This window comes from Hyla sarda, chromosome 9, assembly GCF_029499605.1.
Source record: "Hyla sarda isolate aHylSar1 chromosome 9, aHylSar1.hap1, whole genome shotgun sequence".
Taxonomy (NCBI): domain Eukaryota; kingdom Metazoa; phylum Chordata; class Amphibia; order Anura; family Hylidae; genus Hyla; species Hyla sarda.
In genome coordinates this window covers 43,112,682-43,132,995 of record NC_079197.1, presented here as the reverse complement: position 1 = coordinate 43,132,995, position 20,314 = coordinate 43,112,682, and the positions used below count along the sequence as shown (strand labels likewise).

At 45.1% G+C, this 20,314-nt stretch overlaps 1 protein-coding gene across 4 annotated transcripts in view; it reads left to right on the top strand.

Moving 5' to 3' along the window:
* Positions 1–19,824, top strand: part of CLCN5 (chloride voltage-gated channel 5) — a 96,187-nt gene extending 76,363 nt beyond the window's left edge. For all 4 annotated transcript variants that reach the window (XM_056538272.1, XM_056538273.1, XM_056538275.1 and 1 more), the window contains 5 exons: positions 2,528–3,070; positions 6,396–6,582; positions 8,028–8,426; positions 9,712–9,928; positions 18,884–19,824. In XM_056538272.1, the coding sequence (XP_056394247.1) occupies positions 2,528–3,070; positions 6,396–6,582; positions 8,028–8,426; positions 9,712–9,928; positions 18,884–18,974 (1,437 nt within the window). In that variant the 3' untranslated portion in view covers positions 18,975–19,824. The remainder of the gene's footprint in view (positions 1–2,527; positions 3,071–6,395; positions 6,583–8,027; positions 8,427–9,711; positions 9,929–18,883) is intronic.
* Positions 19,825–20,314: the final 490 nt, after the last annotated feature.

The following is a 20,314-nucleotide window of genomic DNA, read 5'->3' as shown; positions in this document are numbered from 1 at the left end:
AGAACATTTTTGTTCACAATGTCATCCAACATACATATAATGGCTGTGCTGTATGCAGTACTTCTTATTGCTGTATGAACCAAACCTGATTATAAATAAAAAATAATAAAGTATAGCTGAATATACATATCGCAAAAAACAAAACTGTAGATGCTAAAAGTCTGTACGTGACCTAAATTCTTCCCCTCTGTGTATGCATAGGGCATTGTGAACTTTGCATTTATTGCACTGTGCTCTTCTCCACAAATGATCAGATATATGGCTAAGACTCAATGCAACAGTTTTTCCTAGCTTGTAACTACAGCTATTTTGTCATGATCACATATATATATATATATATATATATATATATATATATATATGTGTGTGTGGTAGCCCTTGGGGGGTGTATGGTAGTGGTGGTGGTATGGTATAGGTATATAAGGGGTTAATGTTAACCCTAGAAGAGTTTGTGACGCCAGGCTGAGGGCTGGTATGCTGAATCAGTGTTCCGGCCTATCGCCGCCCTTCCCAGTAACGATAGGTGCATAAAATAACTGAAGGTCCACAAGGAGATTTGAACTTGAATAACGTTTACTGAAGTGCTTGCAATATTCACGGCACAGTAACAGTCTCGTACAAACAGTCCTTTGGTTATTAGCGACTGGCAGTAGTTGCGGACCTTGAGCTAGACAATAAGTCTCTTAATTTAGGAAGAGATTTGCAGATCCGTCCAGATTTAGGGGAGGTATTAGGTCCGGAGATGCTGCAGAGTGTTTGGGAGGTGATACACTCTATAATTAAAATTGTTCAGCCTTTGCCGCAAGGCTCGGGCCTAACTCACTGCGATTACTGCTGTACAGGTCTTGCTTGCTTGACAGCCCACGAGGTAAGAGAGAGAAACATGGCCACCGCTCCCTTATGGGCAGGGGGCGTGGCGAATCTGATTGGTCCGAACGTCTGCCATTCACCTTACATGGTGTGATGGGATCGCTTACGTCACAGGGCCTCCTAAGGTCCTTAAGCCAAATACCATAGAGTTCACCTTGTCACATGACCCGCAGGTCCTGCAACGCAAATGGAAACAAGTAATTAACCATTTATTTACATATACTATGCTATTTACATTAACCTCTGCATAAATCACTGACTATACATTAGAATAGAGGCGACTTGGGGTAGACTAGATTACAGGGATCCCTAGGTCCTAGGGACTCTGGCTATGGGGACCCATAAATAAACAAGTACCGTATAGAACGGGACCCCACATATAGATCAGTGTTTCCCAATCTACAACTCCCAGCATGTCTGGATAGCCAACGTGTAATATATCAGCGTTTCCCAACCAGGGGGGTTTCAGCTGTTGCAAAACCACAACTCCCAGCATACCTGGACAGCCAACGACTGTCCAGGCATGCTGGGAGTTGTAGTTTTGCAACAGCTGAAGCCACCCTGGTTGGGAAACGCTGATAGATATTATATTATATACATATATATTATATTATACACATACACACACATAATATTTATGTTCCGGTATAACTTCTGTACGGCTGGAGATATTTCGATAATACTTGGTACACATGCTACGTATATTTCACATAAAACTATAGGATAGTTTCATTAATTCTAACCTACCCCTTTATGTGAAGGATGGGGTTTTTGTTTCACGTCCCATGCAAGCATATGGGACTTCCAGTACCTTACACCACAAGCTACACTCTGCATCCCCTGTTGAGTGCGTCAGTCCGGCTGGCAAGCCACACCCTCCCCACATGGCACTCCCCATGTCGCAAAGCCATCCCCACCCTTTAAGCCACACTTCTTTTATCTTTTACCCTTTTTGTGCATCGGTCTGGCTTGCAAATCATGCCCACTCCCACAAAGGCACACCACCTGAAGATGGGCTATGAGGACAAGATTTGGGGACAGGATATGAAGAAGAGATATGAGGACATGATATGAGATCGTGATATGAGGACAGCATATGAGGATGAGATATGGGGACAGGATTGGAGGTCAGCATATGAAGATGAGATATGAGGTTGAGATATGAGAATGGCATATTAGGATGGGATATGAGGTCAGCATATGAGGTCGAGATAGGAGTACAGGATATGAGGTTGGGATATAAGGACGGCATAAATGGTCGGGATATGAGGACAGGATATGAGGTTGGGATATGAGGACAAGATATGAGGTTGGGATATAAGGATGGGATAAATGGTCGGGATATGAGGACAGGATATAAAGTTGGGATATGGGGTCAGGATGTAAGGACAGGATATGAGGACAAAAGCTTCCTCCTTTTTGTTGCTTCCCCCCCACAAGGATTAGGTAGGAAAATCATGGCAGCGCTGGGTTCTATATATATTTGTAAGATATTTTTATCACATGTATGACATCCTTTAGTAAGTGACCTGCTTTGTCTCTGTCCCATGTGATCCAACCTACATTCCTAGTATAACGGGATGAGCGCTAACATAAGTGTTGTAATAAGTAATGAACATTGCTAAAGAATTACCTCTTTGCTGTCTGTTTCCTGCAGGTGAGTTATTATTTCCCACTGAAGACTCTTTGGAGGTCGTTCTTTGCTGCGTTGGTAGCAGCTTTTACATTACGTTCCATTAACCCTTTTGGAAATAGCCGCTTAGTCCTCTTTTATGTCGAGTTTCACACTCCTTGGCATCTTCTAGAGCTCATCCCATTCATTCTTCTGGGAATATTTGGAGGCTTGTGGGGTGCTTTCTTCATTCGAGGAAATATTGCCTGGTGCCGCAGAAGAAAGACCACTAAACTGGGTCGCTATCCTGTGGCGGAGGTCCTCATTGTCACAGCCATCACTGCCATTATAGCGTTCCCTAATGAGTACACGCGGACAAGTTCTAGTGAACTGATATCGGAGCTCTTCAATGACTGTGGATTACTGGATTCATCGAAACTTTGTGACTACAACAACGACTTCAACAGCACAAATGTGGGCAACCTGCCAGATCGTTCAGCCCGTAGTGGAGTCTACACAGCATTGTGGCAGCTGTCCTTAGCTTTGATCTTTAAAGCTGTTATCACCATCTTCACGTTTGGCATGAAGGTAAGATAGTGAATGGCGTTTATTGCCTCCATTTATTCATTGTCTGTGGATGATATATATTTGTTTTTGTGTTTTTGTTCTGCTTTACAGAATAATTACATCCCCATATGCCAACACCTAAAGCACTAGAAAGTACCTGGCAAATCCCTAGCTGTGTTTAAATTGTTTATATAGTTTTACAGAGATCAGTACAAGTTGGACGCTGATTCTCAGTCATAACTCTGTGATTCCTGCAGCAAATCTATTCTAAGTTACCCTCCCTCCATCCATCTGTTTAGGTTTTGTTCTACACAGTAGTAGCAGTGTTAAAGGGGTACTTTGCTGCTAGACATCTTATCCCCTATCCAAAGGATAAGGGATAAGATGTCTGATCGCGGGGGTCCTGCTGCTGGGGACCCCCGTGATCTCCTGCAGCACCCAGCTTTCTAAACAAACGCTGGGTTCCGGCAGCAGTGGTCGTGATGTCACGACCACACCCTCTTGTGATGTAATGCCACACCTCCTTCATTAATGTCTATATGGGATGGGGCGTGCTATTTATGAATGGGGGGGCATGGCATCATGAGAAGGTGTGGCCGTGACATCACAATCACGGCCTCTGGCTCCGAGCACCAGAGTACCCCTTTAACCCCTTAAGGACTCAGCCCATTTTGGACTCACTCCCAATTTTATTTTATTTTTTTACATTTTCGTTTTTCCTCCTCGCCTTCAAAAAAACATAACTTTTATATTTTCATCCACAGACTAGTATGATTGCTTGTTTTTTTGCGTGAGCAGTTGTCCGTTGTAATGCCATCACTCACTTTACCATAAAATGTATGGCGCAACCAAAAAAATACTATTTGTGTGGGAGATTGAAAAGAAATACACAATTTTGCAAATTTTGGAAGGTTTAGTTTTCATGCTGTACAATTTACGGTAAAAATTACATGTGTACTTTATTCTTTGGGTCAATACGATTAAAATGATACCCATGATAAAAAAATTGCAAACTTTTTTTTTAACCAAATTAGTACGTTTAAAATGGTGGTATGAGGGCTCATTTTTTGCGCCGTGATCTGTACTTTTTATTGATACCATATTTACTTATATTAACCTTTTAATACTTTTTTTTTAATCAAATTTTTTTGAATAAAATGTTATAGAAAAGCAGCAATTTTGGCCTTTTTTTTTTAAAATTTTTTTTACGTTCGCCGTTCACCGTATGGTATCATTAACATTATATTTTAATAGTTTGGATATTTACGCACGTGGCGACACCAAATATGTATATAAAAATGTTAGTTTTTTTTACACTTTTTGGGGGTGAAATAGGGAAAATGGGACAATTTACGTTTTTATTGGGGGAGCGGTTTTTCAAATTTTTAAAAACTTTTTATCTAATTTTTTTTTACTTGTTACACTTTAATAGTCCCCATAGGGGACTATTTATAGCAATCATTTGATTGCTAATAGTGTTCAGTGCTATGCATGGGACATAGCCCTGATCAGTGTTATCGGTCATCTTCTGCTCTGGTCTGCTCGATCGCAGATCAGAGCAGAAGGCAGCGGAGGCAGGTGAGGGGACCTCCGTCTGCCGTTCTGGATGATCGGATCGCCGCGGCAGCGATGTGGGTGATCCAATCATTCATTTTAGTGACCGCAATGCTGCAGATGCCGTGATCTGCATTGATCACGGCATCTGAGGGGTTGATGGCGGACATCCGTGCTATTAGCAGCCGGGACCTGCCGTGCATGATCCAGGCATCTCTCCAATGCTCGCGGTTATGTATAGGACGTAAATGTACATCCTGGTGCGTTAAGTACCACCTCGCCAGGACGTACATTTACATCCTGCGTCGTTAAGGGGTTAAATGTAGGTGGGATTGGGGTAATGTTCTAACCCCGACATCAGTAGACCACAATTTCTAGAAGCTTGGCGGCTATAGTAATTGTTCACCCCAATACAGTGAGCCATGTGGAACAAACCTGTGCCATACAAGGGGCAGTACCTTAAAATGGGGATAGAGCAGTGCAGTATATAAAAAGAAATACTCCCTTACACAAAGATACATACCGTATTTATCGGCGTATAACACGCATTTTTTAGGCAACATTTTTTAGCCTAAAGTCTATCTGCGCGTTATACGCCGATAAGCCGCTGCAGTTCAATGATTTAAAGCGGGCACTTTTAAATCAATGAACTGCAGCGGCTTTTGCAGGTCCAGAGACCTTCCGTCGCTGACGGCTTCTCTGCCCCTGCCTGTCCTGGGGTCCAGAGACTGCCGGCGCCGCTGCCCCATTGCCTCCCCCCATCCCCGGTTTTATAATTACCTGTTGCCGGGGTCGGGTCCGCGCTGCTTCTGGCTCCGGTGTGGCGTCTCCTGCATCGTTGCTATGCGCTGCGAGGCGCAATGACGAGTGATGTCGCATTGAAGACGTCACTCGTCATTGCGCCTCGCAGCACATAGCAACGACGCAGGAGACCGACACCGGAGCCGGGGGATGGGGGGCGGCAATGGGACAGCGGTGTCGGTAATGGGGCACCGGCGCCGATAGCCAGGGGGAGAGATGCGGCGGCAGCAGGGCTCTAGACCACAGGAAAGGCAGGGGGAGAGAAACGGGCAGCGACGGCCTCTCTCCCCCTGCCTTTCCTGGGGGCTTCTGCGGGGTCAGAAACAGTGTATCGGGGTATACACATGCGCACACACACGCACCCTCATTTTACCAAGGATATTTGGGTAAAAAACTTTTTTTACCCAAATATCCTTGGTAAAATGAGGGTGCGTGTTATAGGCCGGTGATGCCTGGCTGGCACAGATAATTTATAATACAGGAGGAGAGATACACTGCAATTTTAACTCCTTTTTTGTTGGTGTTTTGGAATTAATAAAGATTATACCTTTCAACAAATATATGGGAAATATAGGGAATTAGTGGATCACTTCGGTGATCTTTTGGTGAATTGGTTTAAATAACCCTCCATATATTGGTCCGCAGTTGGATCATATAGGCCGGTGTGTGGTATACCCCGATAAATACGGTAGATTCATATGGTAAGGATTTACAAACAGCTCCCAAGCATAATATTGGCCCGTGTATTCGCTTTCTTCGCATATACAGAATAGGGAGCTAGTGTGCAACAGGTGTAAATGATGCTTTGCCCACACACACACACACACACACACACACACACACACACACCATAAAATATGTAAAAAGGTCCAAAGAGAATAAATGTTATGTCTTCATACAGGTGATGAGTTTTGTGTGGACAGAGCTTACTAATGAGTATGCAGGAACTACTCAATACCTTTTAGGCTTCTAATGCTGTATTTTCCTATAGGTACCTTCTGGACTTTTCATTCCAAGCATGGCTGTGGGTGCTATAATGGGAAGACTCATGGGAGTGTGTATGGAGCAGCTGGCATTCTATCATCATGACTGGGCTATCTTCAAGGGATGGTGTAGTCAGGGAGCAGACTGCATTACTCCAGGTCTTTATGCTATGGTAGGAGCTGCTGCTTGTCTAGGTAAGTAGAATACTTGTTAAGCATTGTTCTACACCAGTGTTTCCCAACCAGGGTGCCTCCAGCTGTTGCAAAACTACAACTCGCGGACAGCCTTTGGTCTCCGCCGCGATCCTCTTCCTGGTTGCCGGTGGTTGGCGAGTCATACTGCACTCAGCCAATCACCGGCTGCAGCGAAGTACCGACTCGGCCGGCGATAGGCTGAGCGGCAGTGTGACGTTTTCGGCCCCGGCAGCAGGTGCCGGGGCCAAAAAACGTCACACTGCCGCTTGGTTCGTTTTAGGGACTAGGCCCATTTTGACCTTTAGGACCAGGCCAATTTTATTTTTTCATTTTCGTTTTTTCCTCATCACCCTCTAAAAATCATAACTTTTTTTTATATTTTCATCCACAGATGATTGAGGGCTTGTTTTTTGCGCGACCAGTTGTCCTTTGTATTGACATCACTCATTTTACCATAAAATGTATGGCCCAACCAAAAAAATATTATTTGTGTGGGAAAATTGAAAAGAAAACCACAGTTTTTAAACTTTTGGAAGGTTTTGTTTTCACGCTGTACAATTTACCTTAAAAATGACATGTTCTCTTTATTTTGTGGGTCAATACAATTAAAATGATACCCATGATTACATACTTTTCTATTATTGTGCGGCTTTAAAAAAATCTCAATCTTTTTAACCAAATTAGTTCCTTTAAGATCCCTCTATTTTGACCACCTATAACTTTTTTCATTTTTCGTATAAGCGGCGGTATGAGGGTCCTGTAGGGGACTATTTATAGCAATCATTTGATTGCAGATACTGTTCAGTGCTCATAGCACTGATCAGTATTATCTGTGATCTTCTGCTCTGGTCTACTCGATCTCGGACCAGAGCAGAAGACCCCTGGAGATGGACGGAGGCAGGTGAGGGGACCGCCGTCCGCTATGCTGGATGATCGGATCCCCGTGGCAGCGCTGTGGGTCATCCGATCATCCATTTTTAGTACCGCAATGCCGCGATCTGTATTGATCACAGCACCTGAGGGGTTAATGGCAGACATCGGCGCGATCACTGATGTCCGCCATTACAAGTGGGTCCCTGGCTGCTAATAGCAGCCGGGACCTGCTGCGCATGACCGATCCGGTGCTCGCGGTCATGTCCATGACGTAAATGTACGTCCTGGTGCGTTAAGTACCACGTTATGTCCATTGTCGTTAAGCGGTTAATTTTATAGTGTACTGGGGTTCACCTTTCATCCGTACTACCTATAGTTTCACCTATGGATGCAGTTTAGGTTGCAGAATTGGCCTTTACATAGTGGAAATGGTTTGTTTTTCTTTAGCTTTTAAGATAATTAAAATTAAAACATTATTTTACGTGTTGAACTCATGTTTTTAGTCTGCTGGATTCTTTTGCAACGATAATTCATGAATATATAGAGCATGTCATCTACTTCTATATTTCCAGGTGGAGCCACCCGCATGACTGTCTCACTAGTAGTCATCATGTTTGAATTGACCGGCGGACTGGAGTACATTGTGCCTTTAATGGCTGCGGCTATGACCAGCAAGTGGGTGGCAGATGCTTTAGGAAGGGAGAGTATCTATGATGCCCATATCCGCTTGAATGGTTACCCTTTTCTGGAGGCCAAAGAAGAGTTCAGCCATAAAACTCTTGCAATGGATGTAATGCGCCCACGACGTAATGACCCAACATTGACCGTTCTCACTCAAGATAATATGGCTGTGGCTGACATCGAGGCAGCAATTACTGAAACAACATATAGTGGCTTCCCTGTCGTGGTTTCTCAGGAGTCTCAGAGGCTTGTGGGTTTTGTGTTGAGACGAGACGTTATCATCTCCATTGGTAAGAATTTTTTTTATCTAGAAAGTAATTTCAAGTTATGATGCAAATTCTCATAGTTCAATTGATTGCTGCCCCTTAAGGGGGAACTCCGCCTTAAGACATCTTAAACCATATCCAAAGGATACAGGGTAGGATGTCTGATCGCGGGGGTCCCGCCGCCGTAGACCCCCGCCATCTCTGCTGTGGCACCCAACACATCCGGTGCACGGAACGAACTTCGCTTCGTGCTGGATGACTGGCGATGCGGGGTGTAGGCTCGTGACGTCATCTCCACGCCCCCCTCAATGTAACACCCCCTGTGTGTGACACCCCCTCCCATAGACTTACATTGAGGGGGCGTGGCCGTGATGGAACGAGCGGGATTTGGCCGTGACGGCACGAGTCTCCAGCGCTGCACCCAACGCTCTAAAAAACCGCCGGGTGCAGCAGGGAGATTGTTAAGGCGCGGAGGGATAACAGTAGGGATAACATGTTAAGGGTAGGTAGTACCTCTTTTAATTCCTAAAATGTAGCTCTTCATTCTAGTGACTACTCAGTCTGGGGCCTGGGCTGACTTTCTAACACTTAAGCAGTTCTGTTCCGGTCCCCCAGCCTTCTGTTATAAATGCATCAGGGTGTTGTCCATAGTGACATCATGTTATATGTCTGCCATTTATTGCAAACAGGGGAGCAGAGAATTAAAATGTCCCTGTCTTTTAGAAAACATTTGACATGTCACGTGTCTAAATTTTTGATCGGTCGGGGTCTGAGTGTTCAGACTCCCCTCCAATAATTAGAACACTCCTGAAGAAGCATGTAGTTATGCGCTTCATTCCCGGGCTTGCTGCCTTTTTCATCTCTATGTATGAGACAAGGGCCATATATTTATATCTGAGCTTATCTCGTGCAGAGAGAGAGACAAAGATCGCAATGAGCTGGGGAGTGAAGTGCATATCCGCACTTCTCCTGGCCCTTTCTAATGCCTGATATACTGGTTTTTCTAATGATCCTGACTGATCAAAACTTTTGTCATGTCCAAAAAAATGTTTTAAACGACACGGTGTATGTGTGTGTGTATATATATATGTATGTATGTATGTATGTGTGTATATATATATATATATATAAAATGTATTTATTTTTTCAGTTCTTTTCTATTTTTAGTCATGAAGCAGGTAGTTTTCTACATACCTGCTAGGAGTAGAGATGTCATTTTGGAGGGAAAAAGTTCCTCTTTGGTTGTTCGCATCTGAAAAGTTTGTGCTTTCTGTTTTTTGTTGTCTTATGACTTGTTTTCTTTCTACAGATAGTGCAAGGAAGAAACAAGATGGCATAGTGAGTGCTTCCAGGATTTACTTCACAGAACATACTCCACCGCAGCCCCCTACTGCGCCGCCCAGCTTAAATCTCCGCAGTATTATGGACCTCAGTCCTTTCACAATCACAGACCAGACACCGATGGAGATTGTGATTGACATTTTCCGCAAGCTCGGACTCCGCCAGTGCCTGGTAACACATAATGGGTGAGATATTTTATGTAACACCAAGTGACATCCAGCCATCTGCATTGACATTGGAGCAAATATCAGCACGTTGCACTTTACCATAATTGAATTTTGCATTTAAGTAGCTTTACAGCAATGGGATGTATGCAATTTTTCAGAAATACAGCGTAGCAGAGTATTGCATTAGGAAAACACATCTGATACTATGGATCCATTTCTAATGCCAGACATCACCAATCGCGGTGATGCCCGACATTAACCCCTTAGACGTTGCAACCAAAATAGAAATAAAACAATTCCGGCAGCCTAGCAGAGCTGATCAAGGACTACCGCGGTAAAACTGCTGTGTCCCAAGCAGCTGAGAGGGCGGTGGGAGGGCCTTTACCTGCCTCCTCGCCGTCCGATCATTGCCTCGATGCTCCAGAAAGCCATGGTAGGCTGGAGCAATCAAGCACATATAACACTGATCAATGCTATACTATGGCATAGCATTGAACAGTGTATGCAATCCAAGCATTGCATGTATTAGTCCCCTATAGGAACTATAAAATGGTGTCAAATAAAGTAAAAAAAAATAAAAAAATTAATAAAAAGTTAATGAATGTGAATTATCTCCTTCCCTAATAATTGTGAATCACCTCCCTTTTCCATAAAAAATAAATAAAAATAGACATAAACATATGTGGTACCGCTGCGTGAGTAAATGTATGAACTAAAAAAAATAAAAAATGTTAACTAAACAGCACAGTCAATGGCGTATACATAAAAAATTACCAAAGTCCATTGTGTATACCCTAAAAAAAATATATAAAAAGCGATCAAAAAGTCCCATCAAAACAGAAAAGGTACCGATAAAAACTACAGATCACGTCGCAAAAAAAGAGCCCTCACAAATCCCCGTATACGGAAAAATAAAAAAGTTATAGTGGTCATAGGAGGACATTTAAATGTACTAATTTTTATGCACAAAGTTATAATTTTTTAACAGAAGTAAAACAAAATTAAATCTATATAATTTGGGTATCATTTGGACCTACAGAATAAAGATTTCTTTTTACTGAAAAATGCACTGCGTAGAAACAAAAGCCAATAAAAATTTCAAAATGGCGTCAATTTATTAAATTTTTTTTTTTTGGGTTTCGCTGTAGATTGTGTGGTGAAATCATTGATGTCATTACAAAGTAAATTGGTAGTGCATAAAACAAGCCCCATATAGGTCTGTTGGTGGAAAACTGAAAGCGTTATGATTTTTAGAAGGTGAGGATGAAAAAATGAAAGTGCAAAAATGGAAAAATCCTGAGTCCTTAAGCGGTTACATGGACAGAATGTAGTTTACCAGTGACCCCAACTGATAGGGTGAAAAAGGCAGTGTCTCACCAATGGTTAGGAACAATATAGAGCAGAAGATCACCCCCAAAAAAGCGTAAAAAAAGAAACTAATAAACCTATTCGGTATCGTTCGTAAATGTCTGAACTATAAAAATAGATTGTTTATTATCCCATATGGTGAACGGCGTAAACGTAAAAAAAAAAAAATATTAAGTCCAAAATTGCTGCTTTTTTGTCACATTTTGTTCCAAAATAAAATAATTTTATTTTTTATAAAAAGTTAAACCTAAGCAAAAGTACCGATAAAAACTACAGATCATGGCGCAAAAATTATACCCTCATACCACCTCTTATACAGAAAAATGAGAAAGTTATAGGTGGTCAAAATAGGGCAATTTCAAACATACTAATTTTGTTAAATTAGTTGGAGATTTCTTTAACACCTTAACGACCACTGACGTAAATGTACGTCCTGGTTTGGCGGTACTTCCCGCACCAGGGCGTACATTTACGTCCTGTGTATGACCGCGAGCATCAGAACGGTGCTTGCGTCCTACATGGCAGCTTCTGGCTGCTAGCAGCAGCCGGGGACCCGCCGGTAATGGCCTACATCCGCGATCGCGCGGATGTCAGCCATTAACCCCTCAGATGCCGTGAGCAATACAGATCACGGTATCTGCGGCAGTGCGGTTCTTTGAAAGGATGATCGGATCGCCCGCAGCGCTGCCGTGGCGATCCGATCATTCAGCATGGCGGCCGGAGGTCCCCTCACCTTGCTCCGGCCGTCTCCCGGGGTCTTCTGCTCTGGTCTGAGATCGAGCAGACTGGCAGAAGATCACCGATAATACTGATAGGTGCTATGTCCTATGCATAGCACTGAACATTAATAGCAATCAAATGATTGCAATAGATAGTCCCTATGGGGACATAAAAAGTGTAAATAAAAGAAAAAGTAGAAAAATGTAAAAATAAAAAAGTGAAAAATCCCCTCCCCCAATAAAAATAAAAATTGGCAGTTTTTCCCATATTATCCCCAAAAAGCGTAAAACATTTTTTTTTATAAACATATTTGGTATCAGTGCATGCGTAAATGTCCGAACTATCAAAATATAATGTTAATGATCCCGTACGGTGAATGCTTTTTTTTTGTCACATTTTATTTAAAAAAAAAAATTATAAAAAATTATCTAAAAGTTTTATATATGCAAATGTGGTATCGATAAAAAGTACAGATGACGGCACTGAAGCCTACTGGGGGACCACTTCCGCCCTAACATGGTGGCACCACTGTGATGAATAGAAGACCTCAGGCTCTGTGCATGTTTCAGTCTGTGCTGATTTCAGTGAGGCTCTCCTTCACCTGTCAGTCTGTGTGGCTTTCTGTGAGAATCTGTGGAGCTTTTACTTTCTGTGCAGCTGTCAATCAAGCTCAGTGCAAAGAAACACTTCCTGGGTTCGGACTCCTGCCAGGCCGGAAGGAGACCGAACTCACTGTATTAATTGTGGCAGGGAACAGAACAGAGCCACCTAGTGGCCATTTTTTCTCTTACATTTTAAACATATTTATGTTGATAATTTTAAAAGCAAGTGAATGGGAAAGTTTCTGCTTATTACACAAGGAACACTATATTAAAAGTTTTATTCTCGATCGGCTCCATTGGGGGATACTGAAACCGTGGGTATATGCTGCTGCTACTAGGAGGCTTGACACTAGGCAAGAAGAAAAGTCGGCCTTTCCCAGCAGGAAATATCCACCAACAGGCACCTGAGCTAATCAATTTTAGCATAGTGTCAGTAGGAGGCAGGCACAGGTCTGGAGCTCTCGAGACCTGGTCTTCTTTTCGATTTAATAGTTAGGGCCTGTTTTAGGTTCTTTTCTCCTTTTTCTTTCCCTGTTTTTAGGTCCCCCACGGCGCTACCTGTTCCCCCATATGCGGCTAAGGGGCACGAAGCATAAAGTATGCATTGTTAACCCCTTACCGCCAACAGCCATTGCCTGGGGTTGCACCTTGGGTCCAGGTCCCCCTATCTTCCCTGCTCGTTCCAGTGTCTCAGTCTGATGTGATGCAGGTGGCTGAAGACCTCTTAGGTGAGTATGGCTGATTACAGGGTGAGTATATCCCTCCCTCCTCTCTACTTTCCCACCACTGCTTTCAATCTATTATGCCTGGGTCCTTGCTTGGGGAGCCCCTTATACTTGGGGCCTCCTGGGTGGGAATTTTCGCCTCTTTTATCTGGATTCTCAACCTCTGTAGCCCCCTCGTTTTGGGCCCACTCCTCTTTATTCTGATGGAGGGGACATAATCAGTGGTGTAGGCTTTGTTTCACATTATTCATTTTTACAGCCCTACTGGTCCAGTGCTGTGACCAGCATTTTACTTTCGCTTCGGCCGCCTCCACGTGGAAGGTGACCGGAAAGCCGGGGATTCCGTTAGCTGTCGGCTGCGCTGCCTGCGCACGGCCTGCAGCTTTTTCTCTCCCCTGGACGCACTTAAGTTGAAGTTGCCGAAGCACAGGGGCTTTCATAATGGCCGCTGTCCTCTCACAGCACTTAGCTCTGCCCACTCCCCGCCAGCCAGCATTTCGGCGGGGATCCTTGCAATGGCTCTTCACCGCGCGCACTGGGGGGTCAGGTCACTGCAGCCCTGGTCACTTGTTATGCTTGTGTGGGTTGCAAAACTAAAATGCCTGGTGGTTCTGCGGAACCCACCTGTCCTGCCTTCACCACTGCGCGCCCCGGCCCCCCCTGGTCCTTCTTCCCAGGATGTTTTGCCAGAACTTGCGGGCTCTGCTCTCCCCCAGAATGGCTTTCCTCCCTCTATGTCGTTTTCCGAACTGGCGCTGGTTTCCCGGTCTGTGATGACTGCATTGGAGAGGTGTTCTTTACTGCAAACTTCCCATTCTCCATATCATACGTTTTGGGCGATCTCTAAAGTGGTGTTCTCCTTGGTTTCCTCTCCGGAACTTGGGACAGGCGCTCTCCTCATGGTTTTCCGGAAGTGCACCTGATCTCAGAGTCGCTCTCCTGGTCACTGCCCTAGGTCTCCAGTTCTGCGTACCACGTCCGTTTCGCCTTCATCCAAGGCTGCCTCCACCCGCTCCCACTCTCCTGGGGAACTGGAAGATAAGGTGTCAGGTTCTGCCTCTGACTCAGAGGACCAAACTGGCATGTCTGACGTGGTAGACAACTTAGTCTCAGCCATCAGGGACACCTTTAACCTAGAGGGCCCAGGAACTTTGGACCCAGCTCCAGAAGTTTTCATTTCACTGCTCCTGTTCCCCTCCTAAGGTTTTCAGCTCTCCTGCTGAATTTGACCTCTTAATGGAAACAGCATGGAAGCATCCAGACAAGCGCTTTCAAAGGACTAAGAAGGTTTCCTTTTGCCCAGGACCTCATTGCAAGATGGACATCTCCCACCAACCGTGGATCCTCCGGTTTCCCGCATGTTAAAGGCGACTATTCTGCCTTTGGCGGATGCAGCATCTTTTAAAGACCCGGCGGACTAGAGGATTGAAAATCTGGCAAAATTCGCCTTTGAAGCAGCAGGTTCATCTTCATTTCCTACCTTCGCTTCTGCTTGGGTGTCAAAAGCCCTTTCTGTCTGTGCTTCTCAACTCCGCTAGGGCATTTTGTCCGGGGCCCCTTCGGAAGACTTAGCTGATCTTGCTCTTCAACTCTGCAATGCTGGAGACTACTTGTGCTCTGCTTCCTTGCAGTCTGCCCGTTGTACGGCTTTTGCCACAGGTAATCTAGTGGCACTTTATCGTTCCATGTGGCTCAAGGCCTTGGACGCTGATGCCGCTTCCAAGAAATCTCTCACGGAGCTTCCTTTTACTGGGTTTCGACTTTTTGGAAAACATCTAGATGAGATTATCTCAGAGGTGTACTGGAGGTAAGAGCTCCTTATTACCACAGAATAAGTCTCGCCGTACCAACTCCCAAAGGAAGTCAACCTCCTTCAAGTCCTTTTGGTCCTATGGCTCAAGTAGGGTGACCAGACCGGCACCCTCACAGGATAAGAAGGCTCCTTCTTTCAAGACCCGTTCTTCCTGGAAATCAGATAACCGTTCCGGACGTTTCCCGGCCAAGTCGGGCATCCGTAAGCCTCCCTCTGCCTGAAGGGACGCCCCCACCTGAAGATTATTCTTGGGTGGGAGAGTATTTGTCCCTTTTCCGGGACATTTGGTCTGCCAACGTGCAGGACTCTTGGGTCCGAGATGTTGTTTCCATCGGCTATCTGATCGAGTTTACTACTTTTCCAAGGGATCGCTTTTTTCATTACCGCCCCCCACCCCGTTCCACTTCCTTGGCAGTGGCCTTTCTAGTCACACCTCGAACCCTTCTCGCTCAGGTAGTGATTGTCCCAGTTCTTCCCAAGGAGCGTTTTTCGGGCTTCTATTCGAACCTGTTTGTGGTTCCCAAGAAAGGGGGTTCCGTCCGCCCGATCTTGGATCTTAAACTCCTCAACTGTCACCTTCTCCTCCATCATATTCGTATGGAGTCTCCCGTTCTGTAGTGGCATCCATGGATCAAGGGGAGTTTCTGTCCTCCTGTGGATATCCGAGACTCCTACCTCCACATCCCCATTTTTCCAGCGATCTCTTCTCTTCGCAGTTCAAGAGGGCCATTTTCAGCTTGTGGCCTTTTCCATTTGGTCTAGCCATGGCTCCAAGGGTCTTCACCAAGGTCCTGGCGGCAGTGATTGCCATCCTGCGGGTTCGGGGTGTGTTCGTAATTCCCTAATCTTCCTCGGATTCCAGTACGACACGGTGATCGCCTGGATTCCACTTCCGCTGGAAAAGCGCCTGGATCTATTATCAGGAGTTTGGATTCTCCGGTGTCCTGTTCCGGTTCCCATTCGGTTCTGCATAGAAGTCCTGGGTCGGATGGTGGTGGACATGGAAGCCGTTCCTTTCGCCCAGTTTCATTATCGCCCTCTTCAAATTTCTCTTCTGTCCCAGTGGGACAAGTCTCCTCTATCCCTCGATCACAGGATAATTCTTCCTTCTAGGACTTGCCAGTCCCTCTTGTGGTGGCTTCGGTCCCTTCTTCTTCATCAGGGGTGATCCTTTCTGCCCCTTCACTGGCAAGTCATCTTGATGCCAGTCTCAGCGGTTGGGGAGGAGTCTTTAGGGACCGGACGGTCCAGGCCCCCCCCCCGCCATTGGGAGCACCTTCTCCAAGACCGTTCTGTTAGTCTCCAGTCGGACAGCTCCACAACTGTGGCGTATGCCAATCGCTAGGGTGGCACTTGCAGCTCAGCAGCGATGGCCGAGGTCTCCCAAGATCCTTCTCTGGGCGGAGCTCAGCGTTCCCTCAATCTCGGCGATTCACATGCCAGGGGTGAAAAATTGGGAGGCAGACTTTCTCAGCTGTTCATCAGCCGACCCCGGTGAGTGGTCTCTTCATCCAGAAGTGTTTGCAGAAATCTGAAACCTCTGGGGCTCCCCGGATGTGGACCTGTTTGCGTCCCGCCACAATCAGAAAGTTCCTCGCTTTGTGGCAAAGTCCCAGGATCCCTTGGCCCTAGCCGTGGACGCCCTGGTGCTTCCCTGGTCTCACCTCGCCCTCCCCTTTCGCTTCCTTCCGCTTTCTCTCCTTCCCAGGGTCCTGAGGATGCTCAAAGCGGAGGGCGTTCCCGCCATTCTCCTTGCTCTGGACTGGCCTAGGCGGGCATGGTACGCTGATGTGGTTCGTCTAGTGGACGACGTGCCACTGCACCTCCCAGTTTGTCTCGACCTGCTCTCTCAGGGTTCCCTTTGCCAACCCAATTTACAGTCACTGCATTTGATGGCATGGCGGTTGAGACCGCGGTTCTAAGAACCAGGAGGTTCTCTCCCCAAGTAGTTTGCACTATGATCAAGGCGCGCAAACCTTCCTCTGTGAGGATTTACCACCGTACTTGGCGGTGTTATTTTTGTGAATCTCGCTCCTTTTCTCCTGTTACGTTCTCTCTCCCACAATATCTTTCCTTTTTACGGTGGGTGCAGGAACAATGCTTGACTTTTAGTTCCCTTAAGGGACAAGTTTCGGCTCTCTCCACCCTCTTTCAGTGTTGCCTGACGTCCGACCCTCACATCTGGACTTTTCTGCAGGGTGTTGCTCGTGCGGCTCTGCCTTACAGATCCCCTACTCCACCTTGGGATCTAAATTTGGTTCTCCATGCCCTACAGGGTACTCCCTTCGAACCTCTACGGGATGTTCCTCTTCGTATCCTTTCCTGGAAGGGGGCCTTCCTCATTGTGGTAACTTCCATGAGGAGAGTTTCGGAGCTGGCAGCTCTCTCCTGCCGTTCTCCCTACCTGTTCTTGCACCAGGGCAAGGTTGTTTTTCGTCCGGTCCCATACTTTTTGCCTAAAGTGGTCTCCGCCTTTCACCTAACTGAGGACCTTGTTCTTCCATCCTTTTGTCCTGCTCCATCTCATTACAGGGAATGTTTGCTATATGGTCTTGGTATGGTACAGGCTGTTCAGATTTACCTTCCAGTCACTTCTTCATTTTGCCAGAGTGACTCCTTTTTTGTGCTTACAGAGGGTCATCGTAAGGGGCTTCCTGCTTCGAAGGCGACCTTTTCACGGCGGATCCGTTCTGCCATTTGGGAAGCTTACCGCTGCAAGGGGAAGACTCCTCCTTTCAGGGTCTCTGCTCATTCCACTAGTTCTGTCGGGGTCTCCTGGGCTCTCAACAACAGGGCTTCGGCCTTGCAAATTTGTAAGGTGGCCACCTGGTCGTCCTTACACACGTTTACAAAGTTTTACCAGGTACATACCTTTGCATCTGCTAATGCTGGTCTTGGCCGCAAGGTGTTGCAGGCGGCTCTGGTCAAGCCTTCCACCTAAGTTTCCTAAAAAAAAAAAATTCCCACCCCGGGGACTGCTTTGGTGTCCCCCAATGGAGCCGATCGAGAAAAGTAGATTTTTATGCTTACCGTAAAATCTTTCTTGGAGGATCCATTGGGGGACACAGCACCCACCCATTTGTTCTGGTTTCCTGGTTTGGTTACCTGTCCGAGGGTGGTTTCAGATCATTTTTACTCTGTGGTTTCCTCAGACAGTTACTGTTTTTTCTTTACCTGTCGGTCCTCTCTTACTGCTCTGGGACTAAACTGATTAGCTCAGGTGCCTGTGGGTGGGTATATCCTGCTGGGAGGAGCCGAGAAGCAGGGCATGTGGTGTTCCGGAACCTTAAAACCACACTGGCGTCACTAACACTAGGGGTTAACAACATCTTGCCCCCGGGGTTAGTACCATCTGATACCACCACTACAACCGTGGTCCCGCCATACACCCGTGGGTCACCACAGACTGGAATGGAGGGGGCATGGCATGGCGTGACGTCACAAACACTGGAGCTCCACGCTCCAGTGTTCTGGATGCCGCTGTTGCCAGCCCGGAGAACACGGGGGTCCCCAGCGACTGGACCCCTGCAATCTAACATCTTATCCCCTATCCTTTTAATAGGGGATAAGATGTTTGGAGTACCCCTTTAACTCAGGAGTACAAGTTAAGTAAATCATCATATTTACAAAGTTACTCAACTTTATCTGTATTATGGTAAAATGGTTTTTCTACTGGAGTGTGCTACACATTACATGATAGAATAGTATTTGTCATATTTTAATGGGTGTTTCCTTTTCTTTCTAGGAGATTATTGGGCATTATAACAAAGAAGGATGTTCTCAAGCACATAGCACAAATGGCCAATCAAGATCCAGACTCTATTCTGTTCAACTGAACCTGTATTCATGTAACCCTGGATCCTGGGAAGCCATATCTCTTGTACTTTATGGTGTAATTTACACCTTTGGACTGTGAAGAGAGAGGTGTCTTGCTTCAAGCATTGGAGCTACCGGCACTTTATTTTGGATTGTTTCATTATGACAGCAAATTGCCTTCCGTGCAGGTCTCTGTGGATGCTGTCGCCTGCCCTTGTCTGCATTGAGTTGGCCCCATGGGGCTTAGCTGCGGCTCTTTGTGTGCTGTCTGTTTATTGGATGCACCTAGCTGAAAACTAAGGAAAAAAGGACAGAAGCTGAAATGGTAAAAGGAGAACTTGAGCAGACTATGCACCCTCTGTTATGTTCTATATTTATTCATCTTTGTCTGTAAAGGTCAATTAATATCACTGTATGCAACAATGAAGGAGGACTTCATACAAGTATTCTGTGCCAAGAAATATGTGACGATAATACCACTTACCCAGCCTTATTCTACTGGTATACCTGCGGGTACAGCTGACTGTATTCATTTCTATGTATAACGTGTTCTCATTTCTACTTACTCTATGTAAACTTCTGTCTCAGAGAAGCTCACATTATCTCTACTGAATCTGGTCGCTCTCCATTGCTGTTTCATCATGTGACGCTGTGTATTTTCTAGCAGATTTCAACTTAACTTAACTTGTCTTTTCTAATGAAACTAGATCCTTAAATTATAGAATGAGCATATATTCTCAACCAGACAGAAAAATTATGAAGAAAGATTGCTTTTTCTTTATTAGCCACTTGATCAACCGGCAATCTCCCATCTGACAATACTGTCGATAAATCTTTTGTAAGCCACACTAATAAAACTAAAAAAAAGAATTATGCTGAAACTGTCCTGTGTGATCCTGGACTAATGTTTGGTCAAATTTTAGAGAGTGGTACTTCGTGAAATGCTCACTGGCATAATGCGCTTTAGTTTTCCAGGTTCACATAAAGCAAATTTTTTGTGGGTTTTCATCTGCATTTTTGTAGAGTGAAAAGGTAACTCATTCCCCAGGTAATGCAAGTGGTAAAAAAAAGATATGTTGCAGGTAAGTGGTAATTAATTTTTTTTAACAGATTTGTAGGCTTTTAAAAAGACATTACACCAAATGACATTACACCAACATAGTTTATCCTCCCCCCTTCATATTACTAGGATTTCTTCTAGAACTGTTTCTTTAAGTGTTTTGATACAATTTCTACAATGAAGTGTGTGTGTGTGTGTGTTTTAGTTAAGGGGTATTCCCACAGGATAAGGGATACAGCGGGTGAGCTGATTTAAGTATTAAATACGTATACCAAATTGTGAATGGGTACAGCAAAATGT